At 35.5% G+C, this 25,548-nt stretch overlaps 1 protein-coding gene across 3 annotated transcripts in view; it reads right to left on the reverse strand.

Moving 5' to 3' along the window:
• The window catches only part of FAP (fibroblast activation protein alpha), a 71,297-nt gene extending 46,042 nt beyond the window's left edge, over positions 1–25,255 (reverse strand). For 2 of the 3 annotated variants that reach the window (XR_009009078.1, XM_057551556.1), the window contains exons 1-8: positions 24,974–25,255; positions 24,556–24,640; positions 8,525–8,623; positions 7,467–7,561; positions 6,478–6,552; positions 4,861–4,913; positions 1,457–1,529; positions 632–752 (exon numbers count right to left, since the gene is read on the reverse strand). Coding sequence is in view for 2 of the 3 variants with exons in the window: in XM_057551556.1 (XP_057407539.1) it covers positions 632–752; positions 1,457–1,529; positions 4,861–4,913; positions 6,478–6,552; positions 7,467–7,561; positions 8,525–8,623; positions 24,556–24,640; positions 24,974–24,979 (607 nt within the window). In the remaining variant the exon portion in view is untranslated. The remainder of the gene's footprint in view (positions 1–631; positions 753–1,456; positions 1,530–4,860; positions 4,914–6,477; positions 6,553–7,466; positions 7,562–8,524; positions 8,624–24,555; positions 24,641–24,973) is intronic. The other variant, XM_007183178.3, reaches the window with a different exon arrangement.
• Between the last annotated feature and the right edge of the window lie 293 nt (positions 25,256–25,548).

The raw sequence follows: 25,548 nt of genomic DNA on the forward strand, positions 1-25,548 counted from the left end.
AATAATTAATTTTCCCTTTTGGGGCCGCTTCTGATTTTTACAGTCATCTAAAGTAGCCAAAACAAGGAGAACTGTACTTATACTACAGAGTGACATAAATTTGAAAGTTGACTTTCTCTCCTGGGAATATTTTTTAAAAAACCAGTTAATTCAGTTATATACATTTTTAATAAAGGCAAGGACTAGAAGACCTTTTAAAGTCCAGTTAATTCCTAGATACTACATGACCCAGAAAGAGGACAAAATTCATGAACGCATCAAGAACCGAGAATATTTTCCTGCAAAATAATACAGACAGTTGTTTAGTTTTGGAAAAAAGGTTTATTTTGCAAGAAAAAACAAACCCGAGAAAATGTGTTAGAAAACTAACACAGCATCTAAGGACCATATACTTCTTGGAATATAAATTATTACTACTACTTTATAATGCTCATGAAAATAAATTCTACAAGTCAGATGACAAGATTTTGTTCTTTCAGAATTTGCACGTCCTGTTCATAACCTGATAACAGCTTTCAGAAATGCCACCATTCATCTCAGTAACATACCACTCATCTAAACGTTACTAAACGTGTGCGATTATTTTCAATTAAAAGCCTAACGGCAGCAGTAAAAAAAGAATACAGCATACCTTCATAAACCCAGTCTGGGATTCCATTAAATATTTTATTTTCTTTTCCATTATATGTTATTTGAAAAGGTGGGTCTTCTGGTCTTTGTTTCAGATAGATATTGTTTTGATAGACATATGCCTAGAAGTGGTGGTAAGTTAGTTAACAAGGAGAAATTTCATAAGAAATACAATAAAACCTGCATATTTGTGTTAATTATTCACCTAATACTTTTTAAAAGAGTGATAATCCAGATGCAAAAAGCTTCATAACTAAGATATCATTTTAATAGGTCAAGAAACCCCAACGAACTTACATTAACATTATGATTTTTAACATAACATAAAAATTATGATTTTAAAGTCTATATATTAAATAGAGAATAAAGTCTACTATTATATTCGTTGCCTTTATTACCTAAATAAATAATTGTGTATATTGACAGAAAGTCAAATAAATCTCTGAATATTAATAGCTAGCCAGATCTAATCTTTATTTAGAGTCCTTAAATAAGAGCTTGGACAAAATTTCATGTTGTCTGAAGCTAGTCTGGGAAACTTGTGAAAACCATATTTTTCCTGAGCTTTCTGGCACAACGCATTCTGGCTGAGTATAAGGATAAAGTTTTTGACTGCGATATTTAAAGAAGTCTATCCATGAGCTTGAGATTTTACGGAATTCTCAGATGGGTTTCAATTTATCAAAACTCTTCCCGTTTTTAACCACTTAAAATAGTCATAAATGTATTTTTTTTTCTTTCAGGCATGGAAATTTAACAAAGGCCAAAATCAAATGGCTCCTCTTTTATTTGAATGATTAAACACTTCTATAATTTAAACATTTACTAATTTACTCCCAACAGGCGACCAGCATAAATACTGAATTGGACGAGGAAGCTCATTTCTTCTTATAAACTCTCTAGAAGAAAAGAAAGAAAATAAATAAATACACTTTGCTGTTCAATGCAAATAACAGGTATAAAAAGAACAAATAAACAAACAATAAACATAAAGCATCATCGTTTCTGCTTCTTCAAACCTAATGGAAAAAATGTGACAACATGGGACAGAGGACATGGGGTAGTAGTTGGAATTCTTCACTAGTTACTTACAGGTCATTTAACTTCTGACCTTTTATATTGAGGTGAGTGGATTAAAGGCTTATAGACTGAAAAAGTGGGAATACCTCCAGAAATTACCTAATGGAACCCCCCTCATCTTATAGAAAGTAAACTTGAGGTTAGAGAAATGATATGACTTTTTAAACATCATATTGCTAGCTGTTGGAAGACCCCTCATTAAACTCAAGTCTTTTAACCCTCAGGACTGTAAAATGTGTACACACCAGGCTGAGATGGTTGCTGAAGTGCCTTCCAGCTCTGAAATTCTATAATTGTGCTGAAGTTTAATATGTACTCTTCCACATTTTCATTCACAACCGCCATCTCTGTGAATGCATATGCATTTCAAATTTTTGAAAATAAGATGCCATTTGACAATCTCCCCAGGGATCTGACTTGAAATCAGAAAAGGAAAGGAACATCTGATCTCAAGCTAAACTGAAAAAACAGATCATATACTGGGCAGTATGCCTTAAGCTTGAAAGTCCTCCACTCCACCCATGGGGAAATTTCAAATATATTATTGACCAAAAATCTCACTTTGATGCTTAGAGTCGCCCTGCAAATACTCAATCGACTGACTTGCACTGTGGAGTTTCTACAGTTCTTCGGCAAGAATGTGTTCAGATTTTTATAAGTGTTAAAGAGTTGTAGGATGCCGTGCTTAAGTTTTGACTATTATTTTCTTGAAGACTGTATGAATAGTTTCATCAAGAATGCTTTTGTGGAGATGCAAAACAAGACCTGCCTCCGAAGTATAATGTGAGGAGCCTGAAGGAAGACTCCTTGTCTCCCCCCTCCAAAAAAAATCTCTCCAACTTGGACCTAACATATGCTTGATATTTCTACTTTTCCCATTCTTCTAAATTTTGGACACCTGTGAAGACTTGCAACGCACGTTACCTTGATTTAACTTATTAGGTCATGAAGTATGAGGCCTAGCGACCAATGAGGGAAATGGCACTAGACAGATCAGCTTTGATTGGAGAAAGAGTGATGGCCCCGGAGGAAGGAGACTATTGGTGCTGCAGTGGGAATCCTGATTGCTGGAGGGCAGTTTATGAGCACCAGGCCCCTGGGAAGTCTGGAACAGATCAACATATGAGGGCACAGGCAAAAGAATGTCCCAGAAGAGAAGACATTCATCCCTGGTTTACAATTCTCTCTCAAACCAGTGTCCACATTACCTTTGACATTGTAACACTGCCTTAGGTTTCCATATACCAAGGAATCATCTATGCAAGCATGCAGACAGCACCAAGCTGAAAATCTCAGTGCACAGTTTCTTCATGGCAGGCAGGTCACCACAGCTGCCATTGTCTGTGTTTTACAGTATGAGAGAAAGCGGAGGAGCGTGCTTTACAAAGGCTGTCATCCCCTCAGTAATCCTTCCCTTGCTTGAAATCAGAATTATCTTCATTTTCTCTATGGTAGATTTCTTATAAACCTTTTGAAGGCACATAGAAGACTTGGAATGAGTGATATTCAGTCTTGCCTTGAATCTCAACAAATTTGTCATTCTTCCCTCCTTAAATTATGGTATATTTACCTGATAAAAAACCAATCTGGCAAATTAGATAGTTGTGCAAGAAAAAAAACAAAATAGTGGTTTGATTAAATTCACTGTACAAAAGCTAAATATTTAAAATGATTCTAGGCCATAAAGCTTATACAAACCATGATTGAAATATTAGTATTGTCATCTCCTTTTGTAGTGCTGTTTAATTTGGTGAACCTCAACATAGGTAGGATGTGGAGAATTTCAAAATGATTAAAAGAAAAACAAAGAAATGATTAAAGCCTTAAGAAATTCTACTGAAAGAGTAAGGTTTCCACTTCACTAGTCTAAATGTTTCTTGAGAATAGGGTTGGCACCTCAAGCTCATTTGTGTCTCCCCACATATGCTTTTCACATAGTAGGTGCTCAATAAACACTTCTTGAATTTGGTAACAATGTGGATATAGAGAAAAAGACTCAGAGTGCATTAGATGGATTTAGAGTCTACGTTACATAGCAGTTCCTATTTCTTAATTTGACAGTTTAAGAAGATCAGAGTTATTCTTTTCTGAACATTTAAAAGAAGTAGAAAGATAAAGTTTTTTTAAATTTTTGTGTTCTTACTAGACAAAAGGGGAAATAGACCATAAGATTTTTCAGTACCTCTTCAAGCCATACAATTATTTTCACTTTTATATAACAGCAAATAGGATATCACATTAAGATGAGTAATTTAACCAATTCATTGTCCATACTTAGTCAGAAAGATTTTTCTAAAGTGCAAATCTGATCATGTCATTTCCCATTTAAAACCGTTCAGTGATTCCCTATTGTCATCAGAATGAGATCTAAACTCTTCTTAATGGTTTCCTCATTATTATTTGGCCCATGATTTCTGGCCTCAACTCCTTCCCAAACTTACACCACCTCCTACTAGTAAGCATGCCCTCCTCCAATTTCAACTCAACTGACCTACTTTGAGTTTCCCAAACACTTCGTGCTTTCGTTTCCCTTTGGGCCTTTACATGTTGTTCTTTCTGCCAGGAATTCTCTCCCTCAGCTCTTTGCCTACCTACTCATTCATTTAATTTTTTTTCTTTTAAACTGTAAATATTTCAAATAATTAAACATAAAGATAAAGAAAATAATATAATAGATGACAATTTAGCATCTAAATTTAAAAGATATTATCATTTTACATTTTAAAAAACAATTCGTTTAAAATTAATTAAATTTAAATTAAATGCTGCATCTCCCTCCCTTCTGCTTCCTTCCAATGAAGGAGCCCCCTCTCCCCAACATTGTGTATCATTCCCATGCATTTTTGGTACTTTTATAAATATGTGTACTTTTATAAATTATATATTTATAATTTGGTGTTCAAAAGTAGGAAAAGTAAAACTATAGAGTGTATAAAAATGTAAGATATTAGTCAAATAAAAAGAGGTGAATATTCCAAAGGAGTATTTCTTTGAATTTCTTAAGTTGTATAGGTATACATATATTGTAAAGAAGTAAGAAATTAAGACCAGAAACAAGAGAACGCAGTCTTAATCTCAAATCAGAGTCTGGAGTGAAAAAGTCTCTATATGAGACTTAAGTAGTGTTAATAAAAAGACATGAAGTTTTACCCATTTGTAAGATGGTAGATGTGATACGTTGCTGTATAAGAGTATCTCCAAAGCTGTCAGGAAGAAGAGGCAAAGACAAATCATGATTCTTAAAAAGCTCAGGTCAATAATGTATAATCATAGGTCACTCAATTCAAGCTTCAGAATTATAAAAGGACTATTTTCACAAGGCACTAGGAAAGACATATTTCAATTCTAAATGAGTCTCATTTAAAGAGTTTTACTGGGGACTTTTGTGCTGTTCGTCCAAATTCCAGAACTAATCTCAGCAGTGATTCAACCCTCACTCCATAAAAAGCATATCCAAAGACATTTCTTAACATAAAAAGCTTTTCTCTGACACACTCTACCCTAAAAAATGTTCCCTTTATGCTTTACCTTGATTGAAGTAAAACCACTATAATTTCCAAGTCCCATAAAGATTGCCCTGCACCTGGGTAATTATTATGATAATAACCCTTTAAAATTGGGTGAAGAGAAGTTATTCGACATATAGTTTTGTTGCAAAATGCTTGCTTTTCTTTGAGCATACTTTTTTAAAATAGTAGAGACTGAAAAAATAAATAAGAGATATATAGCGTATAATTCCTCCAGAAAAAAACTGCTCGTTTCTCATTAAGTTTATTTGTGCTGTGGTTAGTGAATAAAGCAAGTATTAGTCTGGATTTTGTTTCCTAAAGGGCTTTCAAACTTTGGGCAAAGAAGCTCCCGTGGATTGAAACATATCTTTCTGAAGATTGCAGGTGACCAAGACCTGGTCCGTTGGAAAATAATCAGCTGTCTGAACAATGGGGGAGGGGCAAGCTTGACTTTTCATTCTGTGTATTAAGGGAGCTTTGCATCTCAAGTAGAATATGAAAAATGGCAGTTAAACAAAAGGTTCTTGATCTAAGAGTAACTATTAGAAGTTGAATTTGATAGTAAATTCTTCTTCCCTTTTACCAGCATAAGTAGAAAAAATAAGGTGATTATCTTCCATCCACAACTTCATTCAGGAGGGGGAAATTAAGTAAGGCTAAATAGTCCAGCTATGTGGGATTCTCCTACACTAGGCTTTCGAAGACACAGATTTAAACCCCTGGTCTACCAGGGTTAATTTATATATATATATATATATATATAAATATATATATATATTAATATACTGACTGTGGAGAAAAGGGAACCCTCTTGCACTGTTGGTGGGAATGTAAATTGATACAGCCACTATGGAGAACAGTACAGAGGTTCCTTAAAAAGCAAGTGAATTAAATAAGGTATATCTTGATTTTTCCATTTTCAATAATAATAAATATCAACAAGGTTAAAATATGTGAGAATTGACTAATGATTTGTGATACCAAATAACTTTTTTCTGATGAATATCAGTGCCCCCAAAATAAGTTTTTCCCTTAAGATGAAAGTAGTTTCTACTACTTGATGATAACCAGACAAGAATGTCAAATTCTGAATTATTTGTATATGTTTCTGTTATGCTTTGGGGGCTCAGCTAGAATTGCATCAATTTCTTGAATATTTAGAGATAAAGATAGACTCTTGCTTCCTCTTACTTTTATAAACCAATCTGTGGGCTAGTAGGAGATACAATCAGATAAACCCAAATTAAATAGTCAATACCTTTGAATAATCACTTTCTAGATATGCAAATTGTCGATCAGGTGATAAACCATAATTTGAAGCATTCACACTTTTCTGAAATTATGAAGAAGTTGATTAGAATACAGAAAAAATAACAGAGCCATATAAATTTCTAGTTCTAAAAGAATATTGTATCATCGATATACTCCCACATATACATTCAAAGCAATGTTTTAAAAGTTTAAGTAGTACCTACTGTATACAAAGAAATTTACTACACATTAGGGGATGAGGATGTGATAAATAGGATATACTTTGTGATTTCAAGAAGCTTATAATAGTAAACTTCTAAATAAATAACATTACAATTCAGAAAATTTTATAAAAGAGATATAGCATTGCAAAAGCGTTAAACAGGAAGTGATTGAATGCAAATAATGAGATGGTTTGTTGCACAGAGAAGGAGAAATATCAGCTGCACTTGACTCTAAACGATTACCAGGCTCTTGAAGGTAGAGAAAGTAGGAGGTCTGAGAGTCTAGGAGGACAGAAGAACATGTGCCTATATATCATAGGACCAGTCACTGAGCCTTTATTAGGTACTGTCCTAAGCACTTTCAAATGTTACTTCATTTAATTCTTATACTAACCCAAAGAGGTATTATTATTCCTACTTTACAGAGGAAGAACCTGAGGCATGGTGAGGATGGAATAATGTGGAATCTTACCCAAGGCTCCGTAACTAGTAAATGACAGAGCCAGGATTTGAACCTCAGTTTGCCTGACTCTAAGAACTGAGTTTGTTCATTTTATCTCATAGGATACCTGTTTCACAGAGGAAGAAAAATGCTAGGTGATTTGAGCAGGCAAGGACAGTAATCTAGTGTGACTAGAAAAGAGAATGGGAAGATAACTGTGGTGGGGGATGGAGCTGAGAAGGCAGGTTGGGTCCAGATCAGGTGCTCAGTGTTCGGACTCTGTCCTTTGGGCAGAGGTTTCTGAGGAGGAAGATGATGGAGGATACATACCATGGTGGCATTACTCAAAATAGTGTATGATTCTCCTGTTTCAATATTATAAAATACTATATTATTATCTGTAGATTGACGAAGATATTCTTGTCCTTGAAACAAGAAGGAAAACAAAACTTGAAATGATCTCCCTTAACAGGAAATACATTTATAACAAAGAGAAACCTCTCTTATTTCACATACTGACTTTCTTTTTCCTCTCTGTCTGGTACATATTGCCTTGTCAAATTTAAAATATGATAGTAAGTTGATGGTGGAAGGGAGGAAAGGGTTGTTTTTCTGCATTACATAAAAATGCCATATTTGCTAGTAGGAGCCTTATTCTAACCAGTTCAGGGTGCTTAGGAGTAAATTTGGATTTTCTCTGTGTTACAAAGAGAATAAACCAGTTTAAAATTGTATGTTTCTTCTGCAATAAAAAAATATATATTCCATTTAGGCTGTGTTTGACTTAGTTTAAAACCTATTTTATATGCTTATTATTTTCTAAAGAGAAAATGAAAATATTCCATTTTGTTTAGTGGCACTTTAGATATAAATTATATATAATATAAACAATTTAGTTGCTCTTACCACTTGTTTGATTAGACTCATTTGACAACATACTATTTTGAAAAACTATATGTAAATACCAATTTTATGAACCTTAAAGGATTTGTCTTCAAGTTAGGATTTGTTCATTTCTCAGATTATCTAGATTAACAATGGAATTTTTCTTTTGGTAAAATTCTCATGACCTCTTCTAAATAGGTGCTTATTTCCCATTCTGAAAAGCTATATCATATAATCAGCTTATTCTAACAATGCATTCTCAGATTTTACTGTTCTGCTAAAGCTACTACTGTTTTGGCATCATTACTATTGGGCAAACCCTGTCTAAATAGTTTTGTGAAAAAATGTTTTGTTGGCCACTTGACTTATCTAAATCATTGCTGATTTTATCCATTTCAACTAAGATGGCTTATGTTACCATAGAGAATTGTTGGCAATAAAAATAAAAACCAAAAATCAGACATTTAAAAAAACCCCGAAAGGTAAAGAAATAATTCACTTACCTGAAATCCAGTTTGGAAAAAATGTTTTATAAGAAAATGTCCCATTTAAAATATCCTTCAGTGTGAGTGCTCTTGTTGTACTTCCTTCAGATTTATGAACTTTGGGGGAGGAGGAAACATACTATTACTTAAAAGAAGATGAATAACTCAAACGTCTCTCATCTGTTATTCCTCATATAATGAAAAGATCTGCCATTGCTAAATCCTTGTTTAACTCTTGTCTTAATAGCTCTGAGTATTATTTCCTTTTTGATAGACAAGCTAATGAGGCTTAGAGAAGTAGTTTGGTTGCCTGGAAAGGAATACTGGCAGGAAAATCTCGAGGAGTGTGAAGGGGACCATGCTGAGCAACAGGGACATTATTCTTCAGACAGTGAAGAATTTTCAGAGGTTTTTAAGAAGGAAGATGAGATGAGGTTCCAATAACTCTAGGTCTTGAAAAGCTGGGATTGCAGACCATGCAGGTTTGACTAAAAACTTAGCCTTTTAAGCAGTTCATTGTAGTTCCTCACATATGCTAGGTTTGGATTTCTACTGATTTATCAGTGATATATTTTAGCATCCCAATTGGTCAGATGACATCATCCAGAATCCTTACCTTCAGACATCTCAAGAGAGGCATTAATGAAAGTAGGTCATTTCTTATCCTGGCTAGGGGTTTTTATAAAGAGAAAATGGACCAGAAGAAAAGAAAACCACATCATCTATACAAATGATCTTGGAAATTCCAAGAGTAGAGGTTTTCCATATAAAAACTAACCTAAAGTAGCTCACAAACCACAAGCAAATTTCACCTATATTTGAACCCTCCAAAACAATTTTATGTTTCAAACGTGATTTCCATTATCAGAACAAATTCATTATAGAGCCCTGAAACAGTCAGATATACCAGAAACTGTGGCAACCAACTTCCAATCCTTCTTCAATCCATATTCCTGTTCTCCATCCCTCCCACCTTACCCCTTCTCCAGGCCATCACTTACAGAACCAAAACTTAGAAAAGTGTCCTATACCTTGAATAGCATATATGAATCTGGTATTTGTTCATGTAAAAATAAAACTGTCAGAGATGAGCTTAAATTTATATCTTCCTGCTAAACACTTCCACAGCTTTCTATGACTCTTAAGATAAAGACCAAAAATGTTAGTCTAGACTATAGGCCCTAGCTGGTCTGGACTATAGCTACCTCTCCAGCCCCTTTTTGCCCCATTCTCACTACTTTGTAGACTCCAAACATGCTGGGATTTCAGTTTCTCAAATACTAATTTCTTTCTCCAGGGCTACTGAATCTCTTCCCACCCTCTCCCTTCTCCTTATAACTTCTCTTCAGCCTTTAGTGCTTAATATAAGTGCCACTTTCTCTGGGAAGCCTTTCCTGACCCCCTGGTTTAGGTCTGGTTCCCTTGTTATACATTACCATAGGCCAGGTTCCCTTTTTAAAGAACATTTGTCTTGGTTTGTAACCTTGTATGTATTTGAGTGATTATTTTATTCATATTTCTTCACCTCCCACTGTATTCTCAAAACAGTCCATAAGGCCAGAGACCATGTCTAAGTTTTGCTCACCACCACATCCCTAGTGTCTAGCACATAATAGGCATTTAATAAATACTTGTTGAATGAATGTATACATGAAATGAAGGATTGATGGGTGGATGGATGAGATTTGTGCCCTCTTCTTTACAGAATGGTTCTACTACTAATTTCCTATATGACTTTATAAGTTAATCTCTGGCATCACAGCTTGCTCATCTATAATATAAAGGACTGGACTAGAAAATGCTGATAATACCTTCCAATTTCACTACATTAGGTTTTGAAATTTGAGACACAACATGCTCTATTAACCTTATAGTCACATAAATGTACTGCCATGTGATAAGGTCGAATTGACCAACTGGATAATAGCATCTTCTGCAGTTTTAACTGATTCACACTGATGTATGTATGCTCCATGCTTTTGATTAGGACCATGAGTTATTTTCTTAATTTACTAAAAATTATCCTGGTAGCTATAAGAACATAAATGGCTGATGAACCCCTATGCAACGAGGCACTAAATACTTAATAACATTAGATTATTCTAATAATCATCTTTGTACAGGTTCTTTGCATCCTAAGTAAGGTTGTACATGCCATACAATTATTCATAATGAAAGTGCTTCTATTTAATTAAATGGTCTTGTGCAAAATTCATACCACTGATTTTATAATTCCCATTCTATAAATAAAATACTACCATTTTACTGCAACAGCATTAGTATAATTGCTAAGTATTTTAATTCAATTTTATTTAACTCTCTTAAGAGCAAATTGCAATCTGTTTCTAATATAGTCAAGGGGAAATTCTAACACTATTTACAATGGAAATTATTTTCCTTTTGAGATATATTTAATTTGTATCCTCACAACCCTGAACATATAGATGAAAAAAATTTTAATTTACAGAATTCCTTTATTATGAATACCAAGAAACTAGGTAATTGTTTTTCTTTAAACTTTTTTCAATATTAATTCAATAAATGAATATAATCTTGGTGATATCTTTTTTTGTCTACCATAAATAATGGTTTGATTATGGCTAATGACTTATATAACAGATTTTCCTATTTAAGTATCCTTGCATATAATTTTCCTTACTTGCAATTACGTTTAATTGAGAAATTCTTAGCTATGATTAATCTTCATTTTTATAGAAGGTTAAATTAAGTGAGCTAATTCAACTGAAACGTTTAGCTCTATGCTTGGCAGTCAATAAATGTTAGCTTTTGTTATTGTCATAGCTTATCAGTAGTCTTCAAATAAGTATTTTTGATCATTGTTTCTCAAACTAATTTGACCACTGGGACTTTTTTTTTTAATATCTATGACTCATTAGTAGATATTTTTAATATCTACTAAAATCATGGGTATGGGTAATGCAGTTTCAGATTAAGCTATTAGTATATATAATTAAGGTTAACTTTTATTCTAATATAATGGAATTCATCAGTTATACTTAGAACATCTTGGTCATCCTAGGGCTCCATAAGTGAAATAGTCCAATTATGATCATAAATAGGGTTAGTACTAATATCCCACATATGGATAAATAAAATTTATAAAAAACAAGAGTTTCAAATTATTTTAAAAATTCCTACTCATTTTCCTCTTTTAACATTAATAATCATGCTGATCCTTATCAGATTTCCCAAAAAGATTTCAAGGGTTAGTTATTTACTCCTTTTCACCTCTAATTTAGATTATCCTCGAAAGTTACATGAGATTATATTTCATATTACTTCCCAGTTAGTCATTTATTTTAAATGGGTGCATAGTAGCTATAAATACCAATGATCTATATAGAGAACTTAACATGTCATATTATAACTCAATATCTATAAAGCAATTTAAATATATATTAATTGTACTACTAATTACTGTAATGATAATAAGCCCCACCAGTGCCAATGAAGTGATAAAGGGATATACAGAACACATCCAGAGGAGCCAGCTGTGTTTATGCGGAAATAGGCTTGTGGCACAGATTTGGGGTAGGTGATTACTCCTAACCTCACATGGGCTCAGAAGGTGTGATTATCCTGGCGTCAGGCTGGGCTCACAGTGATACCAAATCTAATGGGGAGAATTTAAATTAGGCATTCTTTTCTTCCTGCTGAAAATGACCACATGTTCATAAATGCAAAAGAGTAATGTATCTACTCTAAGACGAGGCTTTAGGTCACATATTAAGGGTTATAAGACATGTACTTAGAATTTCCGATCCAAGTTCTGGTTCTTTGTACCAGCCAGGACAGTGCTCGGCATACAGTGGAAGCATGATAAATATTTGTTGAATGAAAAAATAAATCAGCTGGACAGATTTTATTTTAGTTTGTTGTCACTAATTCTCCCCCAAAGATACACCTGCCCTTACTCTTTATCCTCCTATCCATGTTGTAAATTTCATGTATAATTCTACCTGGACATGCCATCATTTAAATATGTATCAAAATTTTGTCCTTGGAGTTAGCTGGAGTGCTTGTTTGAAAAGCAAGATTCCTAGTCCTTATCTCAAATCTACTGATTCAGAATCTCTGGGGATAAGGCCCTGAGTTTCAGTTTTTACCAAGCCCCACAGGTGATTCTTCTGCAAAGAATCCAAATTTAGAGATTTCACTGAATCTATTGTACTTGGTTCAATGTTCTCCTGTGCCTGTCGGTGGAATTGCTCCTTGCTTATAAACCCCTGGTAGGTGGATGGGTCAGGCTTGCATAGCAATTCACGCTTCATGGACAGACTCCCCACAGCTAATGTTAATCATGGCTTTCAAGGAATGTTAATGGTCACCTGTAAGGTTTATGTCCCTATTCAGTCTTCTTGCTCATTGTCTAGATGGACTCTTCTTTAGGTACATTCCCTCGGCTGATCCTTAAGTAGTGGAGAAAGGGCAAAGGGACTGATTCTGCCCCAGATTAGATTTAAACAAGATAACAGGGAAAGCACTGGTAGGGGAAGGGGTCATTGTTTTCTAGTGTTTTGAATGTGTGTGTGTGTATGTATGCATGTGTGTGTGTGTTTCTGTGTAAATCAGTATAAAATGCATCTCTATGGCATCAATCACACTAAACAAGTTCTAGTCACCTGAAAAATATTCCACTAATAATTACTGAATGAATACGTGGATTTTCATGCCTTTTTCCAAATAATGTTTTAATGTTGAATTATAATCTTTTGATTATTTTGGAAGTTTAGTTTTGGCATCTATAATTTTTAAACTCTAAGTAGCTGAGCAGAAGTAGAAAAGAATTCTGAGAGCATCTCTCTCTTCCATACGTAACTGACACTCACTTAACTCACTTAATTAATTAACTCACTCACTCACTTAATTCTTGATAGTGCCCCTATAGTCAATTTGGCCCATCTTTAGCACAGTTATTTATACACTGCAAAACACTCCGATTTACTATAGTTTAATTATTTGCGTTTTCAACGTTTTAAAGCACAGCTGGAAAAAATTTCAATTATGAATCCAAGAAATGACAATTCACAGAAATGATTCCCAAGTAAATAATGATTCACTATTCTCCTAATTCTTTCTTAAAACTTTGTATTTATTCTTTATTAGGGTTCTATTTCTATTTCTGCCATTTAATTTTCTAGTCCTAAAAAATTGCAAATAAGTATCAGAACAGAGACATCTGATGTCAGCTCTAATATTCATCATAAATTAAATGAGAAAATATGGTTTATTAAGTGCGCACACGAACGGCTGGTAGGTCTTTTTGTTCTCACTTTCATACTTGTTTTGGAACTGATGCTTATGAGGCCACCTCAGTGAAAGTGACATGGGCTCCCAGGCACACTGCACCTGTCTCTCTGCTGGCTCTGCAAAGATGCTGTCCTCAAATAGGCAATGTCTCCAGCCATTGCATCAGCTCATGTTTGTTTTTGGAGTGAGCACCACAGGGGCAAATGTCGGAGATACTTGGTTGGGAAATAAACTATTTAAAACTAATATTATATTTGGGCAAAGACTGACAACTTTGAAAAAAATGGAACTGAGGTAGCTTTAGACCAGTAATAAGTGTTATAATTTACTAAGTTCTAATAAGTACCAAGCACTCTGCATGCATGGTCCCGTGAAATACTCACAGCAACTCTCTAAGTACTATTATTAACACCATTTTACAGATTAGGAAATGGAAATTAGAGAGTTAAAGTAACTTGCCTAATACATAACAGAGCTGGGGTTTAAATCCAGCTCCATCTAATTTTAGAGACTGGGCACTTTACCACTACCTTTTGATTTAAAGTGAAAGCATACGTGTAATAAAACAAGACAAAACAAACACAAAAATAAGGTCAAGAACCAAGCAACACACAAGGGGGGTTGAATAATTATACCTCAAAATGAACGTTAAGAGAAAATGAGACAATTTGAGTTTTGTCAAAGCAAAGAGGTCGCTATAAGCTTTCAATGTCTCACTGAAGAATGTAGTAGCTCTCAGTTCTGAAAGAATTTCCCATGGTTCTCTCTACAGATAACACTGATCAACATATGTTATTCAAAGGTATTGTCAGGTTTAAGTTCATTTTGTGTATTATGTTATTGTTGTGCTATGTTAATTAGGGCTATTTTTTTCGTGATCTCTGGAGCAGTAAAGGCCATAGGGTATGGTCAACAAAATGCACAAGAACATGGTGGTAAATGCCAAATATTTTGGTGACCCGGAAGATGAAAATAAACCTCATCTATATCTGAAGGCCCACTCAGTCTCCTTTGCCAGCTCATCTTCCTCTAATCTCTGCTTTAAATTGTGGTGTGGCTTATATTAGTTTTACTTGGGACCTCAGAAAGAGTCACCTTCCTCTACCATTTAATTCTCCCAGGGTTTCTATCACATATTCTTAGCTGGCTCACACCCACCCCCACTGCCACCCCTCACCTCTCACTGGATTTCTTCTCTGAGATCCAGACGATATATTAAACTTCCTCTTTAACACCTCCACCTGCATATCTCACAGGCACTTCAAAATTAGTATGTCTAATAGGTAACTAATGAGAACCTACTGTATAGCACAGGGAATTCTACTCAGTGCTCTGTGGTGACCTAAATGGAAGGAAATCTAAAAAAGAGTGGATAGATGTATATGTATAACTGATTCACGTTGCTGTACAGCAAAACTAACACAACACTGTAAAGCAACTATACTCCGATAAAAATTAATTTTAAAAAATCAGCATGTCTAAAGCTAAGAAAAAAGGAATTCCATGCTGTCCCTCCAGATTTCTCCAAGTCAATGCAACTATCATCCATGTAGTTCCTCAATTCAAATACCTGGGAGTTTTCCTTGACCTCCCTCTTCTTCTACTGTCTTTGTCCGGTACCCAGGTTTGACAATTCTATCTCCAAAATCTCTCTCAACTCTCTGCACTTCTACTGAACCTCCAAGGCCAAGCCATTTCTCACTAGGTAGGCTGTAATGGATACCTATTTGCTACACCTGTAATTTCATTCCTAGTATTTCATTGTGGTTTTGAAATACATTTTCCTGATGACTAATGATGTTGAGTCTCTTTTCATGAGCTTATTGGTCACTTTTATATCTTCTTTGGGGGAAATGTCTATCCTTTGTCTATTTTTTGAATTTGCTTATTTGCCTTTTATTATTGATTTGTAAGAGTTTTTAAAAAATGTATTCTGGATGCAAGTCACATATCAGATGTATGTATGTGCAAACATTTTCCCCCCATTTTGTGGGTAGTCTTTTCACTTCCTTGATGATAGCCTTTGCAACCGAAGTGTTAAATTTCAAAGAAGTCCAATTTATGTACTTTTTCCTTTGTTGCTTGTGCATTGGGTCGTATCTAAGAAACCACTGCCTAATCCAAGGACAAGAAGATTTATTCCTAGGTTTTGTTTTTAAGTGTTTTATAGTTTTAGCTCTTACATTTAGGTTTTTGATCTATTTTGAGTTAACTTTTATGTATGGTGTGAGGAAGTGAGTCTAACATCATTTTTTGTCCATTTGTTGAAAAGACTTTCTCCATTAAATTGCTATGTCATCCTTATTGAAAATCAATTAACCATAAATGTAAGGCTTTTACACTTATTTCTGGGCTCTCAGTTCTATTTGATTCATCTATATGTCTATCCTTTTTTTAAAATTAATTAATTAATTTATTTATTTTTGGCTGCGTTGGGTTTTTGTTGCTACGCTCAGGCTTTCTCTAGTTGCGGCGAGTGGGGGCTTCTCTTGTTGCGGAGCAAGGGCTCTAGGTGCATGGGTTTCAGTAGTTGTGATACGCGAGCTCAGTAGTTGTGGCTCGTGGGCTCTGGAGCGCAGGCTCAGTAGTTGTGGCGCACGGGCTTAGCTGCTCCATGGCATGTGGGATCTTCCCACACCAGGGCTCAAACCTGTGTTCCCTGCGCTGGCAGGTGAATTCTTAACTGCGCCACCAGAGAAGTCCCTATATGTCTATCCTTATGCCAGTATCACACGGTTTTGATTATGTAAGCTTTGTAGTAAGTTTTGAAATAAGGAAGTGTGATTCCTCCAACTTTGTTCTTCATTTTCAATATAGCTATTATGGATCCCTTGCATTTCCATACAAATTTTGGAATCAGCTTGTCAATTTCTGCAAAAAAAGTCATCTGGGATTTGGATAGGGATTGCATTTAATCTGCAGATAAATTTGGGGAGTATTGCTATCTTAAACATACTGTTTTCTGATCTATAAATATAGGATCTCTTTCCATTTATTTATATCTTTTTTGTATTGTTTATTGGTAATGTATAGAAATCCAATTGATTTTTTATATATTGATCTTGTGTTTTGCAAATTTTCTCAACTTGTTTATTAGTCCCAATATTTTTTAGTGAGTTCCTTAGGATTTTCTATAAACAATGTCATCTGCAAATAGAGATAGTTTTACTTTTTCCTTTCCAGTCTGGATACTTTTTATTTCTTTTCCTTATCTAATTGCCCTGGTTACAACCACCAATAAAATATTAAACAGAAGTAAGAGCAGGCATGCTGTCTTGTTCTTGATCTTAGGGGAAGAGCACTGAATCTTTCACCAGTGTGATGTTAGCTGTGAGGTTTTTGTGGATGCCCTTTATCAGATAGAGGAAATTCCTCCTATTTCTAGTCTGCTGAGTGTTTTTACAATGAGAGGGTGCTGTGTTTTGTTAAATACTTTTTCTGTGTCTATTGAAATGACCATGTAGTTTTTGTCCTTTTTTCTATTAATATAGCTTATTATAGTAATTGATTTTTGGATATTAAACCTTGCATTCTTGGGATAAATTTCACTTGGTCTTGGTGAATAGTCCTTTTTATACATTGCTGGATTTGGCTTGCTAGTATTATGTTGAGGGTTTTTCCATTTATATTCATAATAAATATTGGTCTGTAACTACTATTGGTCTGTAACTTCTTTTCTTGTAATGTTTTTGAATATTTTTGGTATCGCAGCAATACTGGCCTTACAGCATGAGTTGAGAAGTGTTCTCCTTTAGTTTTTGGAAGAGTTTGTGAAGGATTGGTAATAATTCTTAAAAAGTTTTGGTAGAGTTTACCAGTGAAGTCAGCTGGGCTTGGGGTTTTCTTTGCAGGAAGTTAAAAATCACTAAATCAATTTCTTCAGTTGTTATAGTTCTATTCAGGTTTTCTATTTATTCTTGAGTGAATTGTGGTAGTTTGTATCTTTCAAGAAATTTGTTCTTTTCTTCTAAGTTATCTGATTTTTTGACAGTCTTTCTATCCTGTTCCTTTGAGTCCTATCATATCAGTTTTTCTACCAAGTATAAAAACCATAATCAGTTTGAAAAAATTTTAATTTAGATACTAAGCAACCCTATTTTTTTTATTATTAACAGGAATAAAGTTTAATAAAGATTGTAAATTATTTTGTTTTTACTACATAATTTTTGTTAATTCACAAGGATACTGAAATGAAAAATAAATTCTTTGCTCTCTATATAATAACCAATAAGTAAGTAAAAGACTGATTAGTATTGATTATCCCATGGAAATATTATTTTAATTTATGCCTAACATGTTGCTAGATTTTAAGGCTCAGTTTGACTGTCTCTGGTTCTTAAGAAACTTTAGCCTTGATTCTACCTCCCCTATTTGAGCTTTAGAACATGTTTTTCTCAAGGTCTATATATGACTAGATATTCTTGTGTAAGTTGTAACAATTCGCTTTGGAAATCAGAGACAGGTAAACTCCTCTGTATAATGGGAGTCATCCAAAGACTTGGATTATTTTCTAAATTATTTAGAATTTGACAAAACTCAAAGAATTTCCCAAGATTCATTATCTGTGATTTAAAAATCCAAGTGCAAAGTAGAGAAATATAATCTGCAAGGTTGATGTGTTTACACTCAACTCAAAAGCTCTGTTATGTCCATGAACTTTCTGAAACTTTTCCTCAGCACTTTAGACTTCCCCATATTTCCTCCAAAAGAACAGTGAATAAATAAGCTTAAAACTCTTAAGATATTTGAGGGAATCTGTTTCACAGTTCTGAATGTTGATACTGGGAAAATTTTAAGCCTTAAAAACATACTCACATCTCCTTTGATGATAATTTAGTCTCACAAATACCTTATTTTATAAAAAGTGATTGTTGAGGTTACAATAGTAGTAATAGTAACAATAATGATAATAATAATAACAATGGTTTCTGCCTAAAATATAGACATTCTAAATGATATTTATTCTTATAAAATATTGATTTATATTCTGTCTAAATCATCTGTGACTTCAGATATCTTCTGAAATAAATTATATAAGGTATTACTTACCTAAGTAAGCAATCACTATAAATTTTATATATGTGTGTACAGTCATGAGTACATATGTATATATGTATTTTCCTGTGTTCATTTGTTTACATAATTTTGGCCTCACAGCTATCAATCTCCTTCTGATTCCCTGAACTTCCCAAATATACTTTCCTGCTTCAGAGCCTTTGTATCTTCTTTTCCCTCTGCATTGAGGGTCTAGCCCCCAGCTTGCGTCCTTCCGTCCTTAAGGTCTTGGCTCAAATATCATCTCAGAGAAGCCTTCCTTGACCACTTCTGTTATGAACTGAATTGTGCCCCCCAAAATACATAAACTGAAGCTCTAACCCTCAATGGAACTGTATTTGTAGATAGGTCCTTTAACAAGGTAATTAAGATTACATAAGACCATAATGGTGGAGCCCTACTCTGATAGAACTGGTGGTGCCCTTATTGGAAGAGGAAGAGACACCAGGAGTGCACATGCACAGGGGAAAAGCCATATGAGGACAAAACAAGAAGGCAGCCATCTACAAGCCAAGGAGAGAAGCCTCCAGAAAAACTAAACCTGACTATACCTTGATCTTGGACTTCCAGCCTCCAGAACTGTGAGAATATAAATTTCTGTTGTTTAAGCCACCCAGTCTGTGATATTTTGTCATGGCAGCCCTAGATGTCTAACACAGCCTCCACTCCAGTTGTTTTCTGTAGCACTGTTACGAATTTGAAATACTCTATTAATTCACTTATTTACTTGTTTATTATCAGATTGTCCTTTCCTAAGGCCAGAGACCTTGTCATTCATTCCTTATACCTGTGCCTGGTATTTAGAAGGTGCTCAATAAATAATTCGTTGAACAAATAACCAAAGTATCCAGGAGCACAGTGGACTGGGCATTGTGGATATGGATAACTAGGGATGCTAATCTCTGTTTTTTCATATTCAGTAGATTGCTATTTTTAATCTCAGGAAGAATACTATAGCTTCTTCAGTCCAAAGGTTAAAAATCCAAGTGTTTATAGGAGTCAAGCAGATGTTGTAAGTGAATATGGTACCTTGTGTAAATAAAATAGAAAGTATTGTCTGTTTTCTATTTTCTAGTGGGGTATGTAGCAAACTGGAGAATTCATTGTCAATCTAAAGACCACTGCTTCTCAGCCGACTATTACCTTGGGCCCAATGTTGCCAGATCTAATATTTAAAAAGAAGCCAAAAGTGTACATTTTTATGTGAAATCTTCTGATTTTAAAAAGTTGACAACTAATACAAATTTGTATAAAACACTGCAGGCCAAAACCACCACCACCACCAACAACAACAAAAAACAATAAAAGAAAAAGTGTGCAAAGGTAGACAGGAGGACTTCAGGGAGACCTGAGGCTAGGCTAACGATGGTTCTCCTTTCACAGCAGGTACTAGAGGCTCTGCCCAGGAGAACTTGGATTTCTCCACACTACATAATCTCCCTCTTCCTTCTCTCTCATTCAGTCTTATTCTGCACCCTCACCCACCTCAACTTCCTTTATCATATCTCTTCCTTTCTTCAATCTTGCTTTTGCCTCAGAGCTGCCAGTATCCTTTATGAGGGCCTTGCACACAAAATTTCTGAAAAAATATTTGTTTTTGATCCAAGGAGGTGGGGGATAGGAACAGGGATGCTGCCCAGGGATAAGTACTCCCTACTCTCAGACTTAACAAGAGCATTGTTGAAATCAAAATACATCACACAGAAGGCCTAGTTGCCATCTTTGTGTGCTAGGATGGAGAGCACAATAAAATGGTAGCTACCATTTATTAAGCTGCTACAAAATGTTAGAAATCTTAGAAAAAAATTGTTAGTGTTTATTGAGTGCTTGCTTATCACCATGTAGGGAACTCTATACTCAGTAGAAATCAAGAAAAGTGCAGATAGCTCCCACAATTCCTTTCACAAAGGTCCAGGAATTCAGAAACTATAAATCATGAAGCAAGGCCATATAGAATTTACTTGCAAAATTCTGTAGCTTCTGTTACTTTCCAATTCTAGCTTTTTGTTTGTTTGGTTTTTGTTTTGTCACCTCTGTATATCTCTTGAAACAAAAAGTCCTGTGTTTATCCTTGGGGTTGGCGAAAATGAGGAAAAGGTGAGGAGCTTAGTTTCCACTCTTGGTTTGGTTGCATCTTTACACAGGAAGAGGAGTGATGCTTGGGAAGAAGAATCTCAAGAGAAAAAATAGAGCTAGGAGAAGAGAAAGGGAATCGGTTGAAGCAGTAGGCTGAGGCCAAGGAGGACGGCCTGGGTCTAAGGGGTGGAAACTCATATGTGTTTCCCATTTGGTGAAAATAAAAATGGGAAAACTTGGCAGTTCCAAACAAAGTTGTCTGTTATTTTTATTATTATGTGAGTGAGCTAAACGAATTGTTCTCATTTCACCATTCCATTGCCCTATTTGTTCCTAAAATCCTGCCTAATGCCTCCAAAGCTCTTTTCATCCAGAGATTGGTGTTCCTGGGACCTGCTCCCTCCTTGGAAAAGCCCCTCTCTCTTCTTCTTTCCCTTAGACTCAGTGGTTTAAGTGAGCCAGTGGTCTAAGTGAACTCCTGATCTCATATTGGTGGTGATGACTGAGCATCCATACTGGGTTCTTACCATGCTTTCAGAGGAAAGTCTAAATTGCAGTACCTTTGTTTCCCCAACTAGCACAATGATGGGCAGGTGGAACTCAATTAGTTGAGTGGGACTAACTAGTGGGACTTCATTTGTTAATATATCAATAAATGAATGAGTGTTTCATAAGAGGGTCTTTAAGTTTCTCAAAGGAAGACTGTTCTTATGCTAGCACATAAATCCTGGGTTAGGAATACGAGGGCACTTAAGGCAAATGTGAGGTAATCGGATTTCTGATGAAGTGTGAAAAGAAGGCTAAAGAGAAGCTTATTTGGCTCTGAATTTTCCATTCTTCCTTCCCCTTTCTCCTTCCCTTCTCCTGCCTTGCCACCTCAGATCCTCCCTCACCAGCCACTGGGCAGATGTGAGACTGAGAACTGGACCTGAAGTTCCACACTGGGGATGGCTGAGGAGCAGGGTGTGAGGAGAAAAGAGGGAAGTCATCAGGGCACACTTCACATCAGGGCTGCCTGGACCACTGACTCGAGGCAAGAAGAGTTTCAACCCTGGTCCTGCTCAGGAGAGTAGATAAATGAATAGTCCCCGTACAATTCACTTAAGTGACATTCTGATAAGTTCTTCAGCAAATTTAGAATAGAAAAAGAATGGTATTATGGAAAAAAATAGTTCTCAGCTTTTTTATGATTTTCTGTTGCTGAAAGAGTACGAAAATTTCATCTGGGACTTCCCTGGCGGTGCAGTGGTTAAGAATCTGCCTGCCAATGCAGGGGACACGGGTTCGATCCCTGGTCCGGGAAGATCCCACATGCCGTGGAGCAACTAAGCCCGTGTGCCACAACTACTGAGCCTGCACTCTAGAGCCCGCGAGCCACAACTACTGAAGCCCGCGTGCCTAGAGCCCGTGCTCCGCAACAAGAGAAGCCACCGCAATGAGAAGCCCTCGCACCGCAAGGAAGAGTAGCCCCCGCTCGCTGCAACTAGAGAAAGCTCATGCGCAGCGAAGAAAACCCAATGCAGCCAAAAATAAATAAATAAATAAAATATTAAATTACTTCAGAAAAACTTATAATAAATAAATAAATAAATAAAATTTCATCTGAAGCTTAAACTGATTATTTCACTCTATCTGAAAATTACTTTGCTCTGAGAATCTCCCGTTGGTTGAAACAGAAAACCAGCTTATAAAGAACATAGGGGGGCTTCCCTGGTGGAGCAGTGGTTGAGAATCTGCCTGCCAATTCAGGGGACACGAGTTCAAGCCCTGGTCTGGGAAGATCCCACATGCCGCGGAGCAACTGGGCCCGTGAGCCACAATTGCTGAGCCTGTGCGTCTGGAGCCTGTGCTCTGCAACGGGAGAAGCCGCGATGATGAGAGGTCCGTGCACCGCGATGAAGAGTGGCCCCCACTTGCCACAACTAGAGAGGGCCTTCGCACAGAAACGAAGACCCAACACAGCCATAAATAAATAAATAAATAAAAATTAAACTTTAAAAAAAGATTCCAAGCTAACAGTCACTATGGAGAACAGTATGGAAGTTCCTTAAAAAAAAACAAAAAAGAACATAGGACTTTTATAATATATGTAGATTATAACATATATCTATGTTAAACTTGGGGAGAGGGTAAGCATTGGGATTATATATAATTAGACAAATATCTATGAGTGTGTATACTTATATACTATAACTGTAGTATATTTTCTATTAGAAATTATGACTCTAACTCCAAAGTGCAAATGCAACCCATCCTTGCCTGTAGACAAGGTGCAGGCTCACCATAAAATCCACACACTTTTGTTCTCAGAACATTTGTTTCTGAGGAAGCAAAGTGTCCATTTCAAGTATTGGGGGGGTTTTCTTTAAAATTCAGGAACTAATTTTGAATGTATTAACATCCAAAGTGTCAGTAGGAACTAGTTCACTACCTGACAATTGCTGGTGTGAGGAAAATATGGCCCCCAAACGAGGAAAGACACCAGTCTGAAAATAAATTTAACTTGAAAAAATATAAAAAATATGAACTCAGTCTGTCTCAACAGCCTCAGAATAATCTTGTGCTAGCAGAGAGGAATGAGGACTGAAAATCAACACTGAAGATACGAAAACATTGCCTTCATTTTATTGGTTAACCTCTTCATTTTGTAATTCTGTGAAAATCCCATGAGCAGTTTGAATTTTTCAAAATATTTGTCTATATTTCATTTTTTAAAGCAACAAATCATTCAGGACTCATACTTTCTTTAGCTAAAGGCTGGTCATTGATCTTCCTTTACTGTCAGTTAGCTTTTAACCAAAGATATTTTCCACTTTAGCTATCATAAGATTTTAATATTTGCTGGTACAAACTTTTTTCCTTTCCCTAGACCCCAAGGCAGAAGACCTGTTATTATTGTATATTTTTCCTGTTTTAGAACTTGAGCTTCTTTTCAGTTTCATAAAAATCTATTTCTCTAATATCACTGAAATATTTATAGACAAGAGTCTTAATTTAAATCCAAACTAGCCCCCAACATCAGTCTCCCAAGTTTTAGCAAAGTGAGATCAATCTTAATCTAAGCTTTTCTAAAAAAGATAAATTTATAACTAAACATAACACTTGCTTAATAATATTTAGTCTTCTAACTTGATTTTCTTGGCTACTGCATCTAGAACAACAATTTCACTTTTTCTATGCAGCTATTCTCGAGATCTCTATTCTTGACTGCCTCCCTAAATTTTTGGAAAGACTCATAATAAAAATTTCCATAGGTTCTGTTTTAACTTTTCCATTCTTACTCATCTTTACTTTCCATGAGGCAATCCAATAACGAAAGCAATGTTAGTTAAAAATATTGTCTCTAAAGGCCTGTCAAAGCTTGGAATTTAGCACATACTTTGCAGAGATGTAGGGGTGATATAGAAGAACACTCAGGTTTTTCTATTGCTGAAATAATACTGGAAACCTCTTCCTACCCAAGCCTTAAATTCCTCAGTATTTCTGGTTGCTCAACAACATATCTGGGAGCTTCTAAGTCTTCTTAGAAATAACAGATTTACTTTGGAAAATAAGCACTTAGGAAATGTTCGATCACTTGTGACCAAGCACTAGTGCATTTTCCGAACTATTCTAGGCAGACAGAGCAAATTAGAGAAAATTCTTACCTCTTGAAGGACGTAAGACAATGCACATCACCAATAAGGCAAGCACAGCAGAAGTGGCAACTCCAAGTACAATTTTTAACCATGTCTACATAAAATAAAGAAAATTAGACATATAAATGGTTTCTGCTAAATAGTAGAATTGGCAAGCTTTTGTTTACACCTAAATCCTCTTTCTCCCTCCCCATAAAGCTTTTGATTGTCTTCCACTGATCTGGCTATAATTGCTGGAATTCTTCCAGCTCTGCAAGGAGAAATGTTTCTACAGTATATTTAGAACAAATTTCCCAATCCCAGCCCACTCCAGGAAGTACATACTTATGTACAAATCCTCACCTTCTATACGATAGAAAACTCTGATCGCGCTCAATTCAGCCAGCCCCCATGCTTTTAGCAAGTATCTGAGGCTGCATATACTAACCTTCATTTTTTCCAGATGTTTTTGAAAGTTAGCTAATTCTGACTTCAGAGCGTGGGTCACCGGATCTGTGAAAACCGTTGAAAGAAGTAAGTCTGTCTTCGTAGTTGGAAGCCGAAGCTAGGGCAAGGGTTTTTTTTCTTTCCACAGACTTTTGAATACCGTGCCAAATTTCAAAAGATTTCTGTAAAATCAGAAACAGATTTTGGGGGCGTTCTTGGCCTTGAAATGAACTGTGAGTGGCTCAAGGGAGGTTTTATAGCGTTCTCATCCTTGTAAATTCTACACCAACATCTGCTTACGTTGCCACACGGAAGTGTTTTTTTTAAATTATTTTTTACAAGTTTAGGTTTTTGTTTCATTTTCTTCTAGAAATCACTTACAGATCACATTGGCAAGTCATTGGGTTTTGGATAACCTTTCTATTTGCAACCAAAAGAAGAATTTAAAATAATATAAATTCCAGGTGTGCACGGTACACATATATCTCATTTTTAGCAGAGGAAGAAAATTAAAGTCACATAAGATTTTGTGAGAAAGACACCACATTATTGCAATTTCTTTTCTTCCTCTGGGAG

The sequence above is a fragment of the Balaenoptera acutorostrata genome, chromosome 8, assembly GCF_949987535.1.
Source record: "Balaenoptera acutorostrata chromosome 8, mBalAcu1.1, whole genome shotgun sequence".
In the NCBI taxonomy this organism is placed as follows: Eukaryota; Metazoa; Chordata; class Mammalia; order Artiodactyla; family Balaenopteridae; genus Balaenoptera; species Balaenoptera acutorostrata.